Source organism: Microtus oregoni, unplaced genomic scaffold, assembly GCF_018167655.1.
Source record: "Microtus oregoni isolate MIOR12 unplaced genomic scaffold, Mior012 000012F_ref0000307, whole genome shotgun sequence".
In the NCBI taxonomy this organism is placed as follows: domain Eukaryota; kingdom Metazoa; phylum Chordata; class Mammalia; order Rodentia; family Cricetidae; genus Microtus; species Microtus oregoni.
In genome coordinates, this window is record NW_024543071.1 from 13,184,358 (window position 1) to 13,209,219 (window position 24,862).

A 24,862-nucleotide genomic window follows, 5' to 3' on the forward strand; every position below is an offset into this window, starting at 1 on the left:
GTCTGCTCTCAAACTCTGCACACCTTTCTATACCTTCACATAGTCTGATTGGGCATCCTGAAGCAATGGGCATTGCTTGGGGTTTGTACACTTTCATTGCCAGTTATGGGTTGGTTGGTTTTTTCTTGTTTTTGTCTTTATTTCTAAGACAAAGTCTCATTGTATAGCATTGACTGTCATGGAACCCGCTTATATAGCAGGCTAGCCTCAAACTCAGAGATTGGCCTGCCTCTGCCTATTACATTTTTATATATGAACCCACCACAAAAGAAAAACTATCACAACAGAGCAGAAAGGGGTTCAACAAATAACGATTGGGTGCCTACAAAGTGTTGACCTAGGACAGACACCACCATGATGGCGAAGACTTTTTTTTCTGATATTCCCATGGGGCTGCTGGAGCTCAGAGAGATGGAAACATAAGCACACAAGCAGATGATTAGTGGACAAGTAGAATAAGAAGGGTCGGGAAGCAATGTTCGCTGGACTAGCCTCTCCATAAGAAAGAGGAGGGGCAAGAGAACTCAGGACAGGGGGACAAGTTGCTTGGTATATGATGTGTGGAGACCTTCAAATCATGACACAAAGACTTATTATTAGTTATGAATGCTCAGGCTAGCCCAGGCTCATTTCTGGCTAGCTTTTTTAACGTAAATAAACCTGTTTCTCTTTCTCTACCTTTTGCCTCAGGACTCTTCCTTCTGTATATCTCTCCTGATATCTCTGTCTGACTGGTTGGTAGCTGTTGACAGAGTTCTGTGCCTCCCAGTCCTGCAGCTATTCAGTCCTAACAAAACACACAGAGGCTTTTATTGATTATAAACTGGTTGACCTATTAGCTCAGGATTATTATTAACTAGCTTTTACAACTTAAATTAGCCCATCATTCTTATCTATGTTTAGCCACGTGGCTTGATACCTTATTCAGTGAAGCATTCTCGTCTTGCTTCCTCTGCATCTGGCTGGTGACTACAGACAGAGCCTTTCCTTTTCCCAGAATTCTCCTAGTCTGGTTGCCCTGCCTATTACTTCCTGCTTGGCTACTGGCCTATCAGCGTTTTATTAAACCAATACAAGTGACAAATCTTTACAGGGTACAAGAGCATTATCCCACAGCAAGGCACATCCCCCTCATTCTTCCCATTCTCTTCTCTCTTCTTCTCCATCTTAGATTCCTCCTTCTATTTATTCTCTCTGCCCACTAGCCCCACCTATCCTTTCTCCTGCCTATCTATTGGTCATTTAGCTATTTATTAGACCAATCAGATGCCTTAGGCAGACAAGGTGAAACAAATGCAATCCTTACATCATTAAACAAATGCAGCATGAACAAATGAAACATATCTTTACATAGTCAAAGTAATTTCCACAACAATCAGTCTTTAAAACATCTTTATTTTCTTGGGACAGAGGTGTGAGGATTAAAGCATCTAGGCAGGCATGTGTCTGTGGTTCTTTTTAAGTGGGACAAGTGCAAATGGGGTTCAGTGAAGTGGGGTGAGAAAAGAGCTTGACACTTTGTGAGACCTTTCTGTCTCCTTCCAATTTCTCTTAGAAAAAGCTGAGCTTGGACTCATCACAAGAGGAATTAGCTATCCATTCTGACAAGGAAATTTCTTGGATCCAACAAAAAAGTAAAGAGGTATTTGTTTGTTTGTTTGTTTGAGACATGGTTTCTCTGTATCAATCTGATTGTTCTGGAACTTGCTCCATAGACCAGGATAGCCTCAAACTCAAGAGATCCACCTTCCTCTGCCTTCTGAGTGCTGGGACTAAAGGTATGCACTACCATACTCAGCCCACGAGAAGATATTTATAAAACATGAAACAGGTTTGAAGTAATACTCTGTGATGTGCCCACTGCATTCTGTTTCTATGGAAACCTAGGGGGAGAGTTAGAATGTTATATGAGACACAGCTTGCAGTACATTGCATTGTACAAATGACTTTCCTAAAAGCAAATACACACCTAAGCCAGAACGAGTTCCAGGATGGCCAGGGCTACACAGAGAAACCCTGTCTCGAAAAACCAAATAAAAATATATGTATATACTTAACCAGAAACCCAACAAAAGTATCCAGGAAAGCCAAAACCAAGGAGGACCCGTGAGATTCCATGTTTGTGTTCTGAGGAATGTTGTCTTAAAAGGGTGGGCTGGAAACAGAAAGGCTACTCTGGCTGAGGACATTATAAAGTGAGCACCAGGCTGAAGGTAAAGTCTGGACCCAGTCTCACTCAGGTTCAGGCCAAGGGGCACATTAGGCTAGTGCTCCTTTGTCGGTTGTTCACTATTTGCTTATCACTACTTATTTCCAATTCGTATGATTGACATCAGTTTGATGTGTCTCGGTGGTCATTTTCAAACAACTAGATTTAAGCAAGTATCACAGGGATATGATTTCATAGTTTGCTTTTTTCTTTCTTGAATGCATATTCAAGTGTTGGCTCGTGTGCGTGTGTGCATGTATGTGTGCTGGCTCATGTGCATATGTTTGTCCATGTGGCGGCTCAAGGTGGATGTCGGGGATAGTCTCTACCACTCTTCCACCTTACTCACTGAAGCAGGGACTTAATCAAACTCAGAGCTTACCAATATGCTTAGTGTTGCTGTCCAGCTTGCTCTAGGGACTCACCTTCTGAGCCTGGAATTACAGGCGGGCTGCCGTACACACCTGGCATTTATGTGCGTTTCTGGGGATCCAAACTTTGGTGCTCTCAATCGTGTGGCAAATCTTTTCTGGGTGAGCCATGCCCCACCCCTGTATATTTTATAGTCTTTGCCAATGTTCTATTTCCCTTTTAAAGAAATGCTGCCTATGTATCTATCAGAGTAACTCCTCATTCTCCCGTCATCTTCTCCCGCCTTACTAAGTGAGGTGCTTGCTCCATTTCAGGCCATCAAAAACGAGGTCAGACTGTTTTCACAGAAAAGAAAAGAGATCAAAAGAGGAATCAAGGAGCTTTCTCGAACTGTAAGTGCATGGCTGCATGCACTGAAATGCACCAGCCTTCCATCAAAAATTACATTTTCATCTTATTTTGTTTCACACCATATGAGGAGGTTTCCAGGGTATTCTAACAGGGTCAAAACTTAGCTATATCACACTTCAGTGTTAAACAAACAGTGTGTTCTCCCTCTGCTTCCCCCAAATGCCCCATTTTACGTGGTATTTTAATACCTATTTTCTTCAAAGTTAGACACTGACTTTTTTCCTTTAAAAGCGGCCTCTGCCCTACTGCCCTTCACCATGGCTCTTGTGCTTTCCCTACCTTTTCTGTTGTGTGCCTCCATCTTTCCAAACGGCCTCCTTCTACCGTTTCTTGACATATTTACATATGCATTCCTGAGAACACAGCCACTCACTTTCTCCAAGAATCTTCCTACCTTAATTAGCCTAACCAACATAACTCTCTATAACCCTCTCCAGAAGCAACGAGCTTCCTGGCCTTCCTGCCCAGAGATCTGTCTCCTCAGGGAATCCACTCCAGCGCAGAGACAAGCTGCTGTTTGTCATTAGATGAATGGATTTCTATATAGATTCCTAAAACTTTGATAACCACAATAAGCCTAGAATGGAATTCCTTATCTCACAGTATGTCCAGAGAGCACACCACCTGCTCTAGTGTTCCACTCTTTACCCACCAACACGCCTTCGTATTTCAAACTTCAGATTACGGACATGATGGAAGAAAATAAAAAAGTGGAACCAATTGCAAAGTTAGAGGAACAGGAATTCTGCCTGGACCTTGAGGAGCTGGAGAGGCTTCACGATGAGAGCGAGGAGGAGGTGGCAAAGGTATGAAAGGGCCTCCCTGAAGTCCCCAAGGGGGACGTGAGAGACGTAAAACAGAGTGATGCCGAGAAAGGCTCTTCCCATGTAACTCTCCCAACACTCTGGTCTTTGGAAGAAATACCAACCCCAGATTTAACTCCTGAAGAGAATCACTAACACCTGGCACCATAAACCCACCTAACTGTTAGCACATCTGAGTGTAAAATATGAGTCCTTGAGAGAAGAAGAGGAACCCCCAAGTCAGGGGTCTCAATGACCCTAGTGCTCCAGTCAGTGTAGCGTGAATGATAAAAACCCAGGGTCAGATACAGGGGCTAAAGCTGAAGGTCAGAAAAGCAAAGCTGTACGCCACTAGAGAGACCTTTTTACCTTTACCAATGCTCAGACCAAAGGGGCGATCCTCAGGCTGCCTAGACTGCACTGTGTCTCCACCAAACCTCAGACTCCACACTCCAGTGAGTTCCTATCTCTTAGCCTTTATATTCCTCTCTCTGCCCAGCCATAACACTCCTATCTCCACTTCCATAGTGCTCCGTTTAAAGATGTGTGATTCCCAAACACTGGGGTTAAAGGTGTGAGCCAGCAACACCTGGATCTGTTTCTGGGTCAACCTTGTGTAGCCCAGAGTGGCCTTGAACTCACAGAGATCTGCCTGCCTCTGTCTCCTGAGTCCTGGGATTAAAGGTGTGTGCTACCATTGCCTGGCCTCTAGTGGCTTAGCTCTGCACTCTGATCTTCAGGCAAGCTTCATTTAATGAAATACAAATAAAATGTCACTACATGAGAGATTATTTTTAACCAGTTTGTAAATAATCCTGCCATCAGAGTGAAACACAAGGAAGTTGGTAGACAAGAATCTGAGGAACAAGAACTGCTGTGGTTCACTTTCACACTGTGTTTTTGGGCAGACTCTTAAACAGGGACACTTAATTGCTTATCTATTATGGGATATCAGCAAATAAAGCCAATTGAAGCTACATGTATGCTTATAAATTTTTAAAAAGTAAATAATCCAGTTCCCTAGATAAGTGGATATTATTTTATTGTAAACATAAATAAAAGAGGAATTAAGTAAAAATTTTCAGACACAGGCCACGAACTGGTCCTTCATATGTGCAGACAGGAATGAAGCTAGCATTGAATATCCTGTTGCATTATATGAAAATACAGGTTTCAGTCTTTTGATAAAACAGGGAGAGGGGACTGGAAAGACTTAAAAACAAAACAAAGTTGGGTGTAGCTCCCTCTCTCTGTAGTCCTGGAACTGGGGAGGCTGAGATGAGGAAGTTCCTGAAACTCAACAAACCAGCTACCTAGCCTACATGGAGAGCCCTGGGACAGTGAGCGATCCTGTCTCAAACATGATGTTCTGAGGGAGGACACTTGACGTCGTCCTCTAGCGTGTACTACATACACATGTGCATGTGTCTGTACAGAGAGAACCCAGGAAGACATGGCACTTGACTTCCACAGGTCTGTCTGGGTCAGTCATTCCGCTTTCATTACCCCTAGTGCGTGTCTGTCTACACAGCCCCTTTTGTTCATGGTTGTCACCTGGCCTCCCTTACAGGCCTTCATATTGACCCAACAGTCTTCGAGGCAGGGAATCTAAGCCTTGACCCAAGCCTTGGGAATAGGACTGCGTGGCCCAGAAGTTCACCGCAGTGTAGGGCAGCTGTGGGAAATTCTGTAAAAACACTCCCACTAACTGGGCATCTCTGACTAGCTAGCGAGCTGGTGATAACATATTTTTTCCTACGCAGCCATATTTTCACTTTGATCTTTCCCTTACTTTAAGATAAGAAAAGATGTGGAGATGCATAACTTGGCCAAGAGCTATTTAACTGAGCTCATCCGGGAGGAGTGCTGGAATTCCATGGCTGTGAAGGGCCGAGCTCTGAAGGTAATGCACACGTGACCCCGAGCACAGAATCCCAGCTGATGAGAACTCTCATTAAAACATCCCTTGGCACCGCCCGTGACGGATTCCACCAGTTCTCACACCTTCCTTTGATTCATTCTCCCCTCTGCTCAGTCTCATGCGCTTCGAAGACGGTGCACTTCCAGGTTGCCCTTAGTACCTTTTCCTCTGTCCCGTGTTGCCCCGCACCCTTCTCTTAGTGCCTGCCACCCCAAAAGGCTATCTAACCATGCTCTACACAGATTAAAAGGCAGACAAGACACTGCATTCATGCCTCTGCTTACCGTGGCATGTTCTAAATGGCTATTCTCTTAATCACATTGGGTAATCAAGCATCTCGCTCTATGCGCGTGTCCTTAAATAGGTACTACAGCACCTTTTCCCTCTTTCAAATATGCCTTTCCCTTCCTATCCCCACGTGGGTGATAAAGCCACCGCACACGTATGGAATTGGGTAGCGTGAGCGGCATCGGTGGGGGCAGACAATTCTTTTGCCAGAGCTGCCCTATGTCCTGACAGATGTTTTCCACCCTCCTTGGCCTCTATCTACTAACAAGGACACCTTCAGACTACTAAAGTAGCAATAGAAAAGGTCTTGAGACACTCCCAGTGTATCCAGGAGAGGAGGATGTGGGGAAAGTTGGTCTTGAGAATCATTGCTGTAGAACGAATCCCTTCACAAAAGCTTGCTGTTTTATGCAAAAGTCATGCCCATAAGAACAGCGCTACACCGCTTCATTCTAAAGGTCCCGGGGTCAGCTCCTCTCACTGTGTAATAACCTCTGGATTGATTTTAATGAAAGGAAACATCCCCTATGCTCCCCTGATGCCCACAAGTATAGTAGAAATGAACTTGATCCATCTTGGTTTCCACCCGAGTGCTTCCATATCCCCTATGTGGTTGAGAACTTCCCCATGAAAGCGCGTACAGAAGAAGAGCTGCAGCAGTTGAACAGAGTTCTGCAGGAAAAGAAGACCGAGGCAGAGTGTCTTAAGGTACCACTTTAAACATGGGGGGGTGTTTACATACATGATGTAATTTATTTAGGGTCCCCGCGCTGGCTAGGGTCTTCAGAATTGAAGGAACCTCAGCTGAGAAATTGCCTCCATAAGAACCCGCTGTAGAACATTGTCTTAATTAGCAATTGATGTGGGAAAGAACAGCCCACAGAGGGTGGTGCCATTCCTGGGCTGGTGGCCTGAGATTCTAGAAGAAAGCAGGCTGAGCACGCTAGTAAGCAGCATTGCTCTGTGGCCTCTGCATCCGCTCCTGCCTGCATGTCCCTGCCCTGCTTGAGTTCTTGTCTTTGCTTCCTTCAGTGATGAACAGTAATGTGGAAGTGTGAGCCAAATCAACCCTTTCCTCCTCAGGTTGCTTTTGTCATGGTGTTTTATCACAGCAATGGAAACCCTAGCTAGAGCTGGGCGGTGGTGGCACACACCTTTAATCTCAGCACTCCGGGAGCAGAGGCAGGCAAATCTTTGTGAGTTCAAGGCCAGCCTGGTCTGCAAGGGCTAATTTCAGGACAGGCTCCAAAGCTACAGAGAGTCCCTGTCTTGAAAAACCAAAACAAGAGAAAGAAAGAAAGAAAGAAAGAAAGAAAGAAAGGAAGAAAGGAAGGAAGGAAAGAAGCCCTAGCTAGGACAGTCCCCATCATGTGGAGTTGTGCTGAGATTAAATTAATATTAAGTTTATATATATTGTACATTTATATTCCTTGTTAATTTATAGGCTGTATCCTCATAAATATATAATCCTATATCCAAATAGCAAAAAAGGAGTCTATAGCCTATATGTTGATTAGTCTTTGAATATGAGAATTTGATTTTTAAAGCTGTACCTTGGGCGCTTCTCATATCCTGCTCAGAGGCTGTCTGGATCTACAATCCCTTCTTTGTCCTCCCTCACATTAGGGACCATGCTTTATGGTCATTGACCAAAGATGAAACTGAATCTATGTTGATGAAATTTATGATTTCCCTAAAGCAATCCCAGTTACAATTTCTAAACAACAGTCTCCATCAAAGCAGTAAAAAGTGTCCCTGTGGCATAACTTAGTTTTGGCCAGAACTTTGTACCCCCTCTTTTTCTGAAACATAAAATGAAGGCATACTTAAATCAACTTACACTCTCTAATCCCATGTGAACAAGTTCCTTGATAAAATATGAGGAGAAGTTTTTTTTTTTCTGGTTTAAGTACCAAGAGAAACTCAGAATATTTACAAGCAGGTATCATCCTGACACAGAAACGTAAATACTATGGACTAGCAAGGGTGGCTTTTATTCTTTTGATTTACAGTGAGTCAGTTTCTGAAGCTTTATTCTCTTCTGTAGCCATCTCAGCATCCATCCTATTGAGCCAAATTGTTGGCAAGACAATTTAAGCTCTTACACTGATTGTTGAAATAATTAAATCACCTAAAACTTGCCCTTGGTGGAATTCTGATTGCACGAACTACATGTCATCTCTTCCCTATGCTTAGCTACGGAAGGAAATTGTAGAAGTCCAGTCTTCGGCCACTATGCTTAAAAAGCATCATGACGAGGAGGATGAAGAAGAAGAAGATGAAGAAAATGTAGTAAAAGACACCAGCCTGCCCAACTACATGCTTGGTAGTTTGAGTACTGATTTTGGGGCAGATACGTCTCTGTTGACAAGTCAATTGGAACTTCATTCCAGAGAGGAGAAAATCAACCAAATTATATTACTAAAAGTGAGTGGCTTTCTTTTTTTTTATTAAAAAAAAAACTCTGACATTTCCCCCACAATGTTCCTTTCAAGGGCTCACATAGAAACATAGCAGTAGTCAAGTAATACCTCTATAACCTTTGAGAAATACACAGATGACTAGCTTTCATGTCTTACAGACAGAGCTTGTATGCAAAAGATACTCCCACCCATTCAAACTGGATTTGACGATGCCAAGGTTTCTAGGGAATGGTTTTCCTTAGCAGACACAACAGACGTTCTTATTAGAACTTTAGTTGACTCAAAGAAACGCTTCAATTCCACATGCCCAGTAACCCATGCATCACTCTGGATCTTGTAAAATCAGGATGTGATCTGTCTACTTAACACAGAGAAATACAATGACCTTAAAATAAGTATGAGGTTCCTCTGGCTGCTAGCTCCCACTCCTTGACTTCTGCCAAAGGAAACAGTCTCAGAATACACCTAGAACGAGAAGTCTCTAGTGAATATCCTGTTTAAATCAATAGCTAAGGTTGTAAGTCATTTGAAATTCCATTAGCTATTCCCACTCTCCAAAGTTCTTCAGCTGTGTCTCCAGTTTCTGTCCCCCTTTCCATGGGGCTCAGCCCTTGCTTCCCATTCTCTTCTCCTCCTCCTACCCATGGCATATCTGTTTATTTATACACAGAACTGCTTAATCACCCCTCTTTCGGTTGCTGTCTATCTTTAAGGAGGTCATCTGAGCCCCAAATACCTATAGTCCTAGGTGTTAAAATCATGCCCAGCCTACTTTCATGATTTCATCTTTAGTGGGAGAAACTGATGGACCAGACTTTGACTTAACATAAACCTGAGTTTGAATTAGAGTTGCCACTTTGAGTTGAACCTTAAGCACTTGGGTTGAGTTGGGGCAATCCACTTGGATCCCCATAGCTATTGGCTGACCTAGTTGGCTTATTCATCTTCCCCCTTCTATTTGAGAATGACTTAACTCTATAAAGGAAGCATACAGGAACAGTGGTCCTTCTCTGCAAGACTCTCCAAACATCATTGCTTCTTTTCTCCGCATCTCCTCCATCAGATTTCCAAGGAAGAGGTGCTGAGTTCTGTATATTGCTTTAAAATTTTTTATAGTAGATTTTTAAGGACATGCAAAAAAAAATAGAACTGTCCAATAAGCTTCCAAGCACCCGTTGGTACTTCCCAGCAGACCTACATGTTGAATTACAGCTCACATCTTAGGAAGGAGGCAGTTAGGGTGTAAATATTGCTGCGGCCTTAATCCAAACCCAGCAAGCTACCCCTGTATATTATTAAACCTAGAAATGACTTGCTGTAAATACCAGTCTGGGAAGACAATTTTGACCTTCCTAAATGATATTTTCTGGAATGATCTTAGAGTTGTATATTGGATTGTGTTACCAGAAAAGACATAAGACATGATGCGTCTTCAGTAACCTATTGATATTTCAGGATATCATTTACAAGGTAAAAAAGGCTTTCAACAGCGAATTTGATGCCGCCTATAAACAAAAAGAGATTGAAATTGCACGCGTGAAAGAAAGGAATGTTAGAATTGAAGAAATTATTACAGACCTGGAACTGGAAGAAAAGGTCTGGCAACCAGTGTTTGAAGACTGTGAGAAGCCAGAAAGAGCCCTTGTTGTGGAAGATGATGAGGTACAGGCCAGCCATCTTATCCCTTCCCGTGTCTTAGGAGATCTTCCTAGCTCTGGTTTGTCCATCCTCTTGTCTGCACTAGTTTTAGAAGCAGCTGTGCTAGACAGCACTTAGTTACAGAGGACAGCAATAAGAGGAATCCCATGGATCCAGGGACGATCTAAACATCAAACCTAGAGAGATCAGGAGTCCAAGGCTGGGACGTTGTGGGGTGTCCAGAAGACTGTCTTCAGCTTCAGCTCATGTCTCTGTGCAGTTTAACCTCCTATGGCAATTCCACTTTACGTCTCTTCTACTAGAGAGGACAGTTCATCTCAGTGAGACTCTAGTTCCAATGCCAGGTATGCCTGAAAAGGAGCTCCTTGGGTACAGGTACTAGAAGTAGAACCCCAACAGGCCATTGAAGCGGATGGAGTGTGGGTAATTTTCAAGGTCATTTGGAGCAATATAGGCCTCAGGGAGACGGGATGGATGGATGGATGGATGGATGATGGATGATGGATGGATGGATGGATGGATGATGGGTGGATGGATGGATGGATGATGGGTAGATGGATGGATGGATGGATGGATGGGTGGATGGATGATGTGGGAGTGTCATATATCAATCTGTTGATTTCATTGGTTAAGTAATAAACAAACTGCTTGGGCTGCTCATAGCTTAGAACATAGGTGGGTGGAGTAAACAGAACAGAATGCTGGGAGGAAGAGGAAGTGAGGTAAGACGCCTCAGACAGAGACGCCATGCTCCCTGCGCCTGGGCAGACACACGCGATGAAGCTCCGACCCAGGATGGACGTAGGCTAGAATCTTCCCTGTAAGACCGGTGCTCACTAAGACCGGTGCTCACAGATTATTAGAGATGGGTTGATCGGGATATCAGAATTAGCCAGTAAGGGCTAGAGCTAAAGGGCCAAGCAGTGTTTAAAAGAATACCATTTCCATGTAATTATTTCGGAGCATAAGCTAGCCATGTGGGCAGCCGGGGTGCTGGGGACGCAGCCCCGCCACTCATATTACTACAGATGGATGATGGATGGATGGATGGATGGATGGATGGATGGGTGGATGGGTGGATGGATGGATGATGGATGGATGGATGGATGATGGATGGATGGATGGGTGGATGGATGGATGATGGATGGATGATGGATGGATGGTCTCCAATGTCCACAGAAGCAGTTGAAAATAAAAAGCCAAAGTGCTTAGAAAGGACTACATATCCATCTTTTTAGAATTAAAAATACAGAGGAAATACACAAAGGAAATCTCTGGCTCATATGAAATAAACTGAAATTATTTGGGGAATGAAAGATAATCATGGGTAGAAGTGACACTCTTTGTGATCTATGTTAGACATTGGGTACCATTCTAAGGGCCCCAGCAAGACTGGGATGCATGTGTGATTAGACAAGCTTGATCCCATTTCACAGATGGGGAAAGCGAGGCACAGAGAAGTAGCTTGAGCATAGTCTCCCAGGTGATGAGTAAGAGCTGAGATCTGAACACTGTCCGTGGCCATGCTTCAGAGGACAGTCTCTTCCCCTCCACCTGTGTGGTCGTTTTCCTTGCCTATTGCTGTACATCCTGAGACCTCACCCTGCCACCCTCTAAGGCCCCTGTCCTGACAATCACTTTTGCAATGTTAGTGAATCCCCAGCTCTGCTTGGTGTTAGCTCTAAGCCATTCTACACTCGGGAGAACAGTTGTTCTGCCAGATGTGCGATGCCCTTGCTCTGCCTGGGCCACACACAGGCTGCCCACACCAGTAATGCGAGTAAAGCCAACAGAGCTTTTCTCTCACCTCCTCCTTGTCTAGTGAGTTTCCTATTCTGACTGCACATTCTGGCTCAGGGCTCCTTTACCGCCCCAGGCTCTTAACTTTAGGAACTCTATCTTTTTGGGTATGAGTTATGTGATTCTTCTAATTCCCACCATTCTGCCTTTATCTAAGCAAAATTCTTCCTCAGAGGAGTCAGCACCCGAGAGGTAAGAGATGAGCGAGGACCCATTTTTCCTTGCTCTCATTTTAGACCTTCATCCTACAGCAGAAAACTGGTTGAAAATCTGCAATGCTCTTTCAAACCCCCTCCTTTAATATCTTTTAACTTTTCCCAGAATGTGGAAGGAAAATATGACTTGATATTTTTATAGAAACTAGCAAAAAACAAACAAACAAAAAGTCTATACTTTCTCTTTCAGATTTCATTTCAAAAATTCCTTGCTCCATGGCAAAAATCGAAAACAGAAATGACCACACCCTTTGAAATGGAGCAACAGCAGCAGGCGCTGGTATGTGGCTTTGCTCAGTGGTGCCCCAACCCTCCTCTCCATCTTAGAAACACCCATGCATTGTCACAGTCCAGAGGTCATTTGGATCTCGCCTGCTGTCCTTCTGTTCTCTCCTCATGTTTCTGGCATTTCTCAAGTCCCAAATGTAATCGTTGTAATGGCAGGCGGGCAGCTGCCTGACACGTTAACTCTGTTGACTGTCGTTAACTGTCTATTCTATTTTAATTACCTTCTCTGATCCTGGTTCTCTCCCAGGCCTCCGAAGCAAGACAGAGAGGCCTGATGGACATGATGGGAGGTGTTCTGGAAGTCAAGAAGGAAGACATCTTGAGAATGGTGAGCTACTTGGCCATCTTTGGGGAAGATGAAATGAGATAGAAAGAGCTACTTAAAGTTCATCATTTTGTTTCCTGTAAAACTCAGTTTTAGAAATTCTACCACCCTCAGTATTCAGTTACCTAGAAAGATGCCAACAACAAATTTGCCTTCCTTTCTCACATACACTCACCACCACCAGAAGGAGGAGGAAGAAAAGGAAAAGAAGGAGTAGGAGGAGGAGAAAGGAAGAAGGAAAAAGGAGGAGGAAGATAAGGAGGAGGAGGAAGAAGGAAGGGGAGAAGGAGGAGGAGGAGGAAGAAGAAGAAGAGGAGGAGGAGGAAGGAGGAGGAAGAGGAGGAGGAAGGAGGAGGAAGGAGGAGGAGGAGGAGAAGGAGAAGGAGAAGAAGAAGAAGAAGAAGAAGAAGGGAGGAAGAAAAGAAGGAGGAGAAAAAAGGAGGAGGAGGGAGAAGGAGGAGGAGAAAGAAGAAGTAGAAGAAGAAGAAGAAGAAGAAGGAGGAGGAGGAGGAGGAGGAGGAGGAGGAGGAAGAAGAAGAAGAAGAAGAAGAAGAAGAAGAAGAAGAAGAAGAAGAAGAAGAAACAAGTAAGCTTAGTGTTTAGTGATCACCTACAGTTAGTTGTTCAAACATACCAGGGACGTGTCATTCCAGGTCTTCCTGCAGGTCAAGCTACAAAGATACCAGCACCATCTGAGTCTGTTACTTAAGAGTCTGGGCAACCCTAAAATGACCACCATCCTCTCAGAATCATAGGAACCCGGTTGTAAGGCTTTCCCACATCCTTCCGTCTAAGCCTCAGGTTATCCCCCTTAATGTTTCCCTTTTTAACTGTCACCTGCGCTGGGAGGTTTTCACAGTAGTGCTCCATTGATGCTTATATATGCGAGAACATGCTCTTTCCTTGTGCCTCCAGGTGATCCCACAACCTGCTTTCATGATAAAATCTGATGCTTTGTGGAGTGAAGAAGAAAGGAAACAATTCAAAGAGTATGAGAAAAAAGTCAAGGAGCTAAATGAAGAGAGAGATAAGTACAGAAAGGTTAGAAGAACAGAAAATTAATAAAAACATCTCTAGACTCTCTAGGTCAAATTTTCCTAATGCCTTTAAGAACTTAGGGATAATGATTTGACTTAAAGTCCCATGAGAACTTAGAGGTTGGAACAGAAAAAAACTGAGGGCTGGAGACATTTAAAAAAATGAAATACATAATATTTTTAAATTCTTGTTGATGTCAACACTTACCACAGGTTACTGTTCGTTTGATCCTCTGTTCTCTTCCCATATGCTTAAGGAACACCTAGCACACACAAGACATTACAAGGGCTCGCTCTGTTTGGGCTACAGCCATTAGAGTTCAGTAGTGCTTCTGGCTGATTCAGTCTCAATCTCATCGAAAGGATTTGAGAAGGGAAAACTACAACCAGCATGACACATAGTTCAGGTCTTATTTGAGGGCTTTGCAATGTAGTTCCATTTGTATGGTCTCCCAGTTCAAAGAAACATCCCCACATGAAAATGTCTCACACCGTAGAAGAGACATAAAAGTTGTTGGTAATCGGGCATGATAGTCCATTCCTACAATCCCAGCACTTGGAAGGTAGGGCAGGCTCATCAAGGAGAGTCTAAGAAACCTGGGCTACATAGTAAGAACCCCCCAAAATGTTGGTGTTATATAACAGGGCAAATATTATTCTTTTATGAAGGCCGTAAAACCACACCGTCACTCAAGACAGGATAGTACAACTTACCAGCTTTATCATGGCATTGTCTTTTGCAGCAACTTTGAATCTCTTGCTTGGCTATTATTTTTATTCACTGTAGTTCTCCCTTGTATTTTTAACTAAGTTTAAAAGCCAAAAGAACCCAAAGAGCTAATCGTGGAAGAAGTCATGGTTCAGAGAGGTAGGGATGGAGTTGCCTAAAGAGTGAAAGGTGGAGTTGTGAGTAGCTCTGTCAATTTGTCACAAACTCAAGTGGGAAAAGATTTCCTGAATTAAGGAAATGTCTCCACTTGATTGGCCAGTGGGCGTGTATATAGGACATTTTCTTGATTGATGTGGGAGGGCTTAGCCCCACTGAGGTCAGTTCCACCCTTGGGCAGGTGATCCCGGGTAGTAGAAGGCTTCCTCCATGGCCCCTGCCTAGCCCCAGTTTCAGTTCCTGCCATGACTTGCCTCCCTGATGACTGTGACCAGGACATGTAAGCTGATGTTCTTCCCCAAGCTGCTTTGGTCGCAGTGTTTATCACAGCAACAGAAAACACGAGGACAAGCAGTGACCCTTAAACTGTGTTCTCTCCATGTTTTAATGTAGTTTACTGCCTTCGCCCTCACTTCCCTGAGCGGCCATGATAGCTCTCTGGTGAAGCCCCAGCCTCGATTCAATGCAATTGTTTGTCCTGGTTTGCTTTCTATTGCCACGATAAAACATCATGACCAAAAGTGACCAAAAGCAACTTGAATCGGAAGAAAGGGTTTATTTCATCTTACAGCTTGTAGCCCATCATGAAGGGAGGTCAGGGCTCAAGACAGGAGCCTGGAAGCAGAAGCTGAAGCTGAGGAAGAACACGACTTGCTGGCTTGTTCTCCATGACTCTCCCTGACTGTTTCCTGTCCAACCCAGGACCACTTGTCCAGGGTGGGTCCAGGGAGTCAGCTGGACCCTCCCACATCAGTCACTAATCAAGAAAACGCCCCCCCCACTTGTCTACAGGCTGTGTGATGGTGACAACCCCTCAATTCGTTTCCTCTTCCCAGATGTCTCTAGCTTGTACCAAGCTGACAGAAAACTAACAAGCAAGGTACCCTTGCCTCCTCTGCACCTGCTCTCATGCAGCAAATAAAGAAACAAAACACAAACACAAAATACAGATTCACCCCCGGAGGTTAACTTCAATCTCAGTTGGATTTTTCAAACGTTTTCCATGTTTTGCCCCACTTGGTTCTCTCACACGGACACATAGATCTACTTAGAGCTGATCTTGTTTCAGTTCACACACCCCATCTTCTTCCCTAACACTGGACCATGAACTAATTTTTCAGTAATATAGAATCAAGTCCAGAAGGCTGGGGAGATGGCTCAGAGATTAAGAGTGTTTAGTGCTCAGTCATAAGGATGGGACTTTGGATCCCAGCACCCACATCAGGCTATGCACGATGCTTGGAGCACAAGCTCCAAGGGATCCAACACCCTCTTCTGGCCTCCATGTGCACCTGCCCACTCAAATATACATTTTCTCTCTCTCTCTCTCTCTCTCTCTCTCTCTCTCTCTCTCTCTCTCTCACACACACACACACACACACACACACACACACACACACACATACACAAACACACACGCGTAAATATTTTTACTTAAATATCAAAACAAAATGTATAATATTAAAAAATCAAGGTATTCAAAACCAGGAGAGGAAGAAAAAAATTTAGGGCGAAATGTTGTATGTGTAAACTGTTTTCTGGAAAGATTTGCTGCGGTTCGATTTACTAGGCCTACCTGATTAGTGATCTTTAGCATTACTTTCCTCCAATGTAATTTTCAAACATCAGGCTGGGCAGACAGCTCCGTATCCTGGTTAAAGAGCTTATTACACAAATATGAGACCCTGAATTCAAATTCTTAGTTCTCACTTTAAGAAAACTAGACCTGGCTGTGTATATCTGTGACCCCAGGGCTGTGGCACCAGGTTGGGGAAGTGAGAGGGGTGGAGGGCGGACATGGACACAGGCATATCCTGAAAGCTCATTGGCCAGCCAGCCCACCACAAAGGGTGAACTTCAGGGTTAGTGGTCTCAAAGGAATAAAACAGTTTGATAACTCGGGACACCCAACGTCATCATCGGGCCTTCACATCTGTGTATACAGGCACATGCATACACACACACACACACACACACACACACACACACACACAGGTATGCACACATGCATATACAACACACACAAATACACGCAGAAAAGGAAATAAAATGAAAAACGAAAGTAAAAGTTCCAAGCACGCAGCATTTGAGGTTCAGGTAGTACTTCTCTGCCTTCCCTCTGCTTCTTCCAGGAGGTAAAATGCAAACACCAGTTGTGACAAACATTTAATTATTCTGTTGTCTCACGTTTAGTCTTTAGAAACTGAACTGAAGAAACTTCAAAACTCTATCCAAGAAAGCACCCAGAACTTTGACGAGCACTTGAAGAGACTCTTCGAAAGAAGAGTGAAGGCGGAGATGGTTGTCAACCAGGTACATGAAAGCTTCATTTCTGGATCTTGTCCTTTCAAGTAGCCTGTGGGTCATCCATCGCTCTTAGGCTCTGACCCGCATGCTGACCAGGTGCTGAGGCCCTGCACGCTGGTGGGCCCCTCCCCAGTCCCTCCTGAGGCCCTGCCCCAATCCTCCTCTCCATAGTCCCTCTCCAACCCCCTCCCTGCCTCGCCCCCAGTCAGGTAGGCTCTGCTCCACTTCCTCTCTCTCCTGCTCACTTTAGGGAGAGTAGCTGTTTGTGGGGGGAGGGGCGCTTCCGAGAGATTCTGGGGGAGATGGATATAAATTAGGAATGGACGCATGCTCTAAACTTGACTAGTGACGGCTACATAGCTCTGCGCATGTGCCAAAGCATCATTGTACATGGTAAGGGGTGAAATATTGTGGTTTATGAAAAATGCTTCAATAACGCCGTTAGTTTTCTTAAACATGCTTAGAATATCTTCTTGTTCACATGATAAAGGGGGACCAGACTACCAAGAAATGTCCAAAGGACTCAGGAGTTACGGTCACTTCTGCTCTAAAGAATACCATTTAACAATCAAAAATAAAAGGCTGGGGTAAAACACTTGCCGTGTATATGTAAGTCTCCAGTATCAACAATGATAACAACAATAATTATTTATTATTATTGTTGTTGTTGTTGTTATGTATTTTTTTTATTGTTATTGCAATTTGTTGAAACTCCTCAAACTTTTCCAAATTCCTGGATTTGTGACATTTGAAGAAGAAAATGCCCACTGGTCACTGTCTCAGTTTCCCATCCTGTTGCTTTGATAAAAATCTTCTGACAAAGGGAGAGCGAGTTTATTTCAGCTCAGAGTTTTGAGTGACAGTCCACCACAGCAGGGTAGCCCAAGCATCAGGAGTCTGAAGCAATGATCCCCTTTCGTCCAGTCAGAGCAGCAACAGAAGCATGTGTGCTGCCAACGCCTCGTCCTCCTCTTATGTGGCCTGCGGTCCATTACCTAGTAAGTGACCCCCACCACAATCAAGATGAGTCTCCCCTCCAGAGGTAATCCAGATGATTCCCCACAGTCATGCCCAGAGGTCCCTCCCTGCTGACCCTGGAGCCTTTCAAGTTAATAGTCAGCACCAACATCTGTCACCTTCAGACAGCAACAACAAGGACAGTGTCCCAAACTGTAAAGTACCCAATATCCGGACTGACTCTCCTGCCCCTAGGCAAGAAAATGATAGTAGGAGCATCTCTTTATAAAATATTTCAAGCTAGGTGGTGGTAGCACACACCTTTAACCCCAGCACTTGGGAGGCAGGTGGATCTCTGTGAGTTAGAGGCCAGCCTGGTCTACAGAGTGAGTTCCAGGACAGCCAGAGCTATGCAGAGAAATCCTGTCTCAAAAATAATAATAATAATAAAATATAAATAAATAATAACATATTTCAATTAGTAAATGGAAGAAGTGAAGGCAGGCAATGATCATTTTGCCGCTCTCAATAGATATCCTGGGCTTGTGCTTTGAGCATCCAGACCTACAACCCCCAAAAACAGAGCACAGTACTGTATAAGCCCAGGGAACACAGAATAGCCCACGGTTTTGCCAAAAGGGTTCAGCCAAGGTCTGACCAGGCCTCTGGATCCAGCTGCCAGTTTTCAAGGCCTAGAAGGGAGTTGGGAGTTTTATAACCTGCACTCAGCTGAGGAGACACAAAACTACGGACTGCCAATTGCTACAGAAGGCGAGAAGGAGACATAAGAGGACACGAAGATTCTCAGAGATTTAGAAGACGTGACAAAATATTGCTAATGGATGAGCTATGCTACTGTGCCAGGCGTTCACACTGAGGCAGAAACACGCGAGTTTGTTGTGCCTGAAGTGGCAAAGTAGTCACTGTCGGGGTTGAGCCTCTGATGACGCCTGGTTCTGGGCTGGAGAAGATGACTATTTTTAATCAAGTAATGAAAATAAGAGTGTTGGCCTGTATCATAACTCATTGGATGATTTGTTGGTGTTAAGTATTTTTCTGTGTATGTGTTTTGCTTACAGGAAAATGACGGATGAGGGAACAGAGCCAAGTACTAGTTAGGAATCCCCACATGACTTTTCTTCAGGGCATTCACCTAAGGGACTCCTCCCCTCATAAACTTGTCTGATTAGCATCAAGTCTACGACCACCAATAGGACGTTCTTTCTCCACTAGGAATGTTGACCTTCAACATTCTTTCTCTTAATATTTCCACAGGAGGAGCTGAAAATAAACAACCTTGTGTTTTCTTTGCTGCTGGACGAAGAACTGAGCTCCAGGGAGCAGTTCCTGAACTATTACCTTCTGAAGAAGCAGGAGGAGAAAGTAAGTCCGGGCCTCTCGGGCGTCCTCTGCCGCTCACAGGTTCCACATCTAGAGCCTTATTTGATCAGAGTCACAGACTCGACTCTAATCAAGCGATCTTCTGAGACAAGAAGAACGCCTTGAAGAGGCAAGCGAGTCCCATCACAGTGATGTCTGGCTGTTTTGCCCCGTAGTCTTCATACTCAGCCATGCTCAGAGCAGGTTCCAGGTCTGGGACTTTGCTAGACGACCAGATAAAGGACCCATGTCAGTCTCTTTATTAGCCGATGTGATTCTGCAGCTCAGATTCAGAACACTGTAGTGTCAAAATGACATAGAAGACAAGACCAAGACTTCTCGGACTGAAGTTAATACCAGCCAGTTGTGGCACACACCTTTAGTCCCAGCACTCAGGAGACAGAGGCAGGGGGATCTCTGTGAGTTTGAGGTCATCCTGGTCTACAGAACGAATTCCAGGACAGCCAGGGCTACATAGAAAATCCCTGTCTCAAACAACAGCAACAACAACAACAACACAGCTTTTAACCACAGGCTGGCTGTAGGACCTTGATCAAAGCACACAATCCTTGAAGTTGTTCACAGGCCATTCTCCAGGGAGTATTGTTCTCTCTGGACCATGTGGTAGTCCCAAATGTCACTGAACCTTGAAGTGATGGGTTAGTTTATAGAATGAAAACTTTCATATTCAGAAACGCTAGGTAGAAACATGAATGGATAGAGTTTATTAAGGAGATGGGTATTAATGCTGATTATTAATACGTAATGTTTCAGCAGGTGTCAGCCTGCATCGATACTGTTGATGAAGCCAAGTATGCACACGTGTGCTGCATCATAAATGGCTTGTGTACTCACTTTTTAGTCTGTTTATCTGGCCAGGAGTGGTGGTACATGCCTCAGCACTCAGGAGGCAGAGGCAGGCAGATCTCTGAGTTCAAAGCTAGCCTGGTCTACATAACGAGTTCTAGAACAGCCAGAGCTACTTAGAGAGACCCTGTGTCAAAGACAAAACCAAAAGAAAAGAAAAAGTTTGTTTATAATAGTTGCCAAGAACTTTTTACCAGACATGGTGGCTCATTCCTATAATCCAGCCCTTGGGAGGCGAACACAGGAGGAGCACAGGTTAAGGGAAAGCTGGGCTACATAGCAGACTGTATCTGAAGTGTATCACAAGACCCCTGCAGGCTGTTAGATGCCTCTGACACAGGAGGAGACCATTTCAGAGCGGCTGGATAACGCGTGTTGGTGCTAGCTCTCGCCCTATAGCATCCTGTGAGGCTTCTTATTCTTGCTAAAAACACCTATAGCTTTGTCTAACCTGAGGACTCTCCAGTTCCAATTAACTGTCCCTGCCGTTCCTGTAGAGCAAGACTGCAGAAGCCATCCATAAAGCTAGAGGAGACCTGGATGTGTTCAAGGAGCACCATGACAACTTGGTGGCAGAAGACAAAGTGAGTCACGGGCTCATCCCCTGGACAGGGCAGGGTTGTTGCACTTGGGATTAGCAGTGGGGCGGTAGACAGGGCATAAATTAATTCCTTCATGGAGTGTTCTCTTTCTGTCATCTTTAGTTGTGAGTGAACTTCATTCTGGATGGCTATACGTTTCTGTAAAATCTGTGTGTTAGAACAATATTTTTTTAATTTAAACTTTTTCTTGTAGAAAAATATTATAAGTGAGGCCATCAAGTTCTCACAAGTTTGTTCTCAAGCGTATGGTTGTGGGACCCATGAGTTGCTCATAAAAGCAACTTAGTAGTAGAGCCGGCAGTGTGTGACAGAAGCAATAACCCGAATAACAACAAGATGGAACAAATGAGGTGGAGAAGGAAGAAGGTGAAATGGGTTGAACAGTGACTTGCGTGTTTTCTGAATAAATATTATCTGTGGACATTACTATTCTAGATGCTTTTAAAGGCTGTTCTATAAGGTAGCATTTTTGGTGTGCTGGCAGGCTCCCTGGGCACAGCCCTTTAAGGAAGTCTTTGCCTAGAGAGTGGATGCTCTCCAACAGCTGTAAAAGCCAGGTCCTAATGTCCCAGTGACACCGTGTGCATCTTAGAGGTTGTGTTAACCAATGAGGGACTTCTGTGTCTGCAATCCTGGACGCAATGTGTTTATCCTTAGATTCTGGATCGCAGCTTCAAAAAGGAATTTTCTGACATTTCTGGTCACCAGGTGGACATACTCTACAAACTTTTTAAACGCCGGCCAAGGTTTGTTTCTCCTGTACTATGGTATGTTGGGGACAGGGAGGACAGGGCCAGAGAGGTGGCATAGCAGGGTTAAGCCTGGTGAGCTGAGTGGTATCCTTGGAATCCACGTGGTGGGATGAGAACAAGCTGCCCTTGGGCCTCCACAGTGCACCACAGCATGTGTACATGTGAGCGCATGCACAAAAATCAACAAACTGGTAAACACACATCAGAAAGTAACATAGCTATAAAGTTTTACCTTTTCCCAATTAGGTAGAAATAATCATCTAAACGTCCTGAGGTCTCGCTGGAATCTTATGACAGAAAATGAAGTGTAATGGTTTCTGCCCACTGTTAAAAGTGGCTAAGTGTTTGTGTCCTTATTTCACATGTGAAAAGCCTTAAACCATAGCTGGCACACGGATTTTCCCAAGACATATTCCTAGACAACCTAAGTCCTCTTTAAAGTGTAAATCGGAGTTTTGCATGAGCATGAGACGGACTTATAAAATCAAGCACATGGAGAGGGAGGGAAATACCGGTCTCTGCAGCTAAGTGGTGTTCTTCATTGCTGAGCCTCCCCAAACTTAGGCCTTTGGATTCCCAGGAATAGTCAGCACTGTCTTCCCAATATATCTGACCACAAACATCTGATCCCCAGAGAATCTCATGTGACTATGTTCACTACAAAGTTTTTATTTGCAATGTTTTTTAATAATAAAGTTTAAAATAAAAATGCAAAAGAAAGCACAAAACAACGATTTGCTAGAATTCTGAAATGTTTCTAAGCTGGGAGGAGTATTGGAATAGTTTGCTAACATAATAAGTTGAAATTTTCAAACAGATGCAGTACAGAAGAAGGGTGCTGTTTGTCACAAAGGCGTGAGATAGTTTATGTGAGGGATACAAACTCAGGCTCTCACCTTGGGCAGGCTCCCAGAAAAGCTGGGAATTTAGCCTAGGACTTGTCTCACATCTTAGTTTCTCTCTGTCTTCCTGTCTCTGTCTCTCTCTGTTCCTCTGTCTCTCTGTGTGGTGTGTTTATGCGTATATGTCTCTGTGTGTGTGCATGCGTGTGTGTAAGTCAGGGTGATCCCACCAATTGCCTTCTACTCTTTGGAGTTGTTTGTTGTTGCTGTCGTTAGTTTTTGAGACAGATTCCCTCCCTGTCCTGGGTCCTGTCAGTTCTCCTAGACTGACTAGCCAGAGAGGCCCCAGGATCTGCTCATCCAATGCTGGGATGGATTACAAGTGTGTACCACAATGGTGGGTGTCTGGGGCTGAGGTCAAGGCCCCAGGCTCTGCTCATCCAATGCTGGGATGGATTACAAGTGTGTACCACAATGGTGGGTGTCTGGGGCTGAGGTCAGATGTTTATCCTGCTCAGAACTGACGGAGCTGGCTCCCTAGCTCAGGGGCACTTTTTTGGTTTTTTTGTTTTACTTTACATCTCCTGAGACAGTCTTAACTATGTAGCATTGACCGGCCTGAAGCTTACTGTGTAGTCAAGACTGGCCTCAAACTTTTAGTTATCTTCTGGCTTCTGCCTCTTGAGTGAGGAGATTACAGTATCCATTGCCGGGTCTGCTAGAGGTGTGCTAATTATAAACCCAGGGGAAACACTTGGTCATCAAATAGAACTTTTTAAATCTGATTCCACTGTTTCTCAGACCCAGAGCTGGCCTTGGGCCAGTAACTTCTCCCAGAACCTGAGATATGGGTGGAACCCATCGCTATGGCTGTACACTGTCAAGTATCTCCAAGGGGCGTGCCTGGGACAGGTCTCTGTGACCCTCTTCCCTTCCCAGCCACAGCCCAAGAAAACTAAGCTAAGTTATTGATACAGACAAAGAGTACCTTTCCCCAGGTACATATGTCCAGGCATATTCCACTGAAGAAAAGATGCCAGGCGTGGCTATGCCAGACAGACCCAGGGGCACACACACTGCTATTGGGTGTTTGTTTGCCTGCCTACAATCCACAGAAGAAATGGGGTTCCTAGCATGAGTAAAGCTGCCGGTGCCAGCAACAATGAGGCATGCTTCTAAGTCCAGGGCATGTCTGGGGACCTAGAGTAGGGAACAACAAAGGGGGTGCTTGTCTCTGGAGTCACCCACTCACCAACCCTGAAGGAACACAGGAAGTTACCATACAGTGTCAGACTTAGGCTAATACTCTGTTACTTAACAGTGGTTTTTTTGTTTGTTTGTTTGTTTTCTTTTTTGGGATTTGTAAGAATACGAAAGGTTGATGATCTTTTCTTGCTAATACCAGGATTCACAAACAGAAAACACATGCAGATGTGAACAGTCTTGTTCCTTATGGAGAGCGACCAGGATCTGGCAAGTTAAATAAGGAGAACTTTACCCAGCTAATGAAAGCCATGGATGAACTGGACAATATCAGTAACATGCCAGAAGGTTTGGACCCCTTCGTCTGGGAACATTTCTGCACAACCAGACGAGCAAAAGTGGAAAATGAATACAAAGTATATAACTTCATTTTAAATTTTATTTTAAGTGTACTAATAGCAAATATCACATCTGTCAGCACATCCACGAAAACTAAGTTTTAAGATCCTCTTGCTGGGTTAGTTATATCAATAATAACATAACAAAACAAGTAGTATTATTTGTGTTGCTATAAATCTTCAGGGTCCAAAATGATGGCCTGGTGCTAAGCAGTTAGTGTGCACTGGAAGTAGATGTGAGCAGTACCCGGAAGGGCTTTGAGTGGGAGACACACAAGGCTTAGCAGAACTACCATAAAATGGAAAATGTCTCGTGAATATTCCCACATTGCTTGTCAGCAGAATAATATCTCAGAGAGAGTGTGTTCAATAAAGAGTATTAGTAAAATTAAGTTATGTTCTGTTTCACTTTTTATCATGTGATGATGACAACATCTAAATTACATGTGTGGCTGACAGCGCTTTCCCCTGGACAGCACTGTTAGACGTGACCTCGTTTTGCACAGAATGTGTTTAGCTCACCAGAGGCAGCCTCATCCTTTGACAGAAGACGGGGTGGGGCTATAGTAACGTAAAGATGTGAGAACATGCTTAGCTGTGAAGTGACCCTTCTGTTTCCTGACGCCTCTGTCTCCTCTCTCCTAATCTCTAAAGTCAGTGCACATACATCGAATCAGCAAATTGTCCCTAAGTGTCTATGATTCTAGAATTTCATGTAAAGTATTGGGAACAGATTTAAAAATGGTGTATAGACATGTACATGATACACACACACACACACACACACACACACGTCAGTTGCATACATGCTTTTCAGCAAGAGGCCAGTTTGATACTCTTTAAATTTCTCGTGGACTGTGCCAGTCATGTTTTACATAACTCACCTTCTGGCAGAGATTTAGACTTTTATTAATCTC

The 24,862-nt window shown here is 44.1% G+C and overlaps 1 protein-coding gene across 1 annotated transcript in view; it reads left to right on the plus strand.

Annotated features, from left to right (window-relative positions):
- The window catches only part of Cfap43 (cilia and flagella associated protein 43), an 85,486-nt gene that overhangs the window by 52,762 nt on the left and 7,862 nt on the right, over window positions 1-24,862 (plus strand). The window contains exons 18-32 of the mRNA XM_041661891.1: window positions 1,562-1,642; window positions 2,896-2,973; window positions 3,673-3,798; window positions 5,594-5,698; window positions 6,596-6,712; window positions 8,201-8,431; window positions 9,883-10,089; window positions 12,292-12,365; window positions 12,621-12,717; window positions 13,630-13,755; window positions 16,831-16,950; window positions 19,177-19,284; window positions 20,646-20,732; window positions 21,408-21,496; window positions 23,750-23,963. Coding sequence (XP_041517825.1) covers window positions 1,562-1,642; window positions 2,896-2,973; window positions 3,673-3,798; window positions 5,594-5,698; window positions 6,596-6,712; window positions 8,201-8,431; window positions 9,883-10,089; window positions 12,292-12,365; window positions 12,621-12,717; window positions 13,630-13,755; window positions 16,831-16,950; window positions 19,177-19,284; window positions 20,646-20,732; window positions 21,408-21,496; window positions 23,750-23,963 — 1,860 coding nt within the window. The remainder of the gene's footprint in view (window positions 1-1,561; window positions 1,643-2,895; window positions 2,974-3,672; window positions 3,799-5,593; window positions 5,699-6,595; window positions 6,713-8,200; window positions 8,432-9,882; window positions 10,090-12,291; window positions 12,366-12,620; window positions 12,718-13,629; window positions 13,756-16,830; window positions 16,951-19,176; window positions 19,285-20,645; window positions 20,733-21,407; window positions 21,497-23,749; window positions 23,964-24,862) is intronic.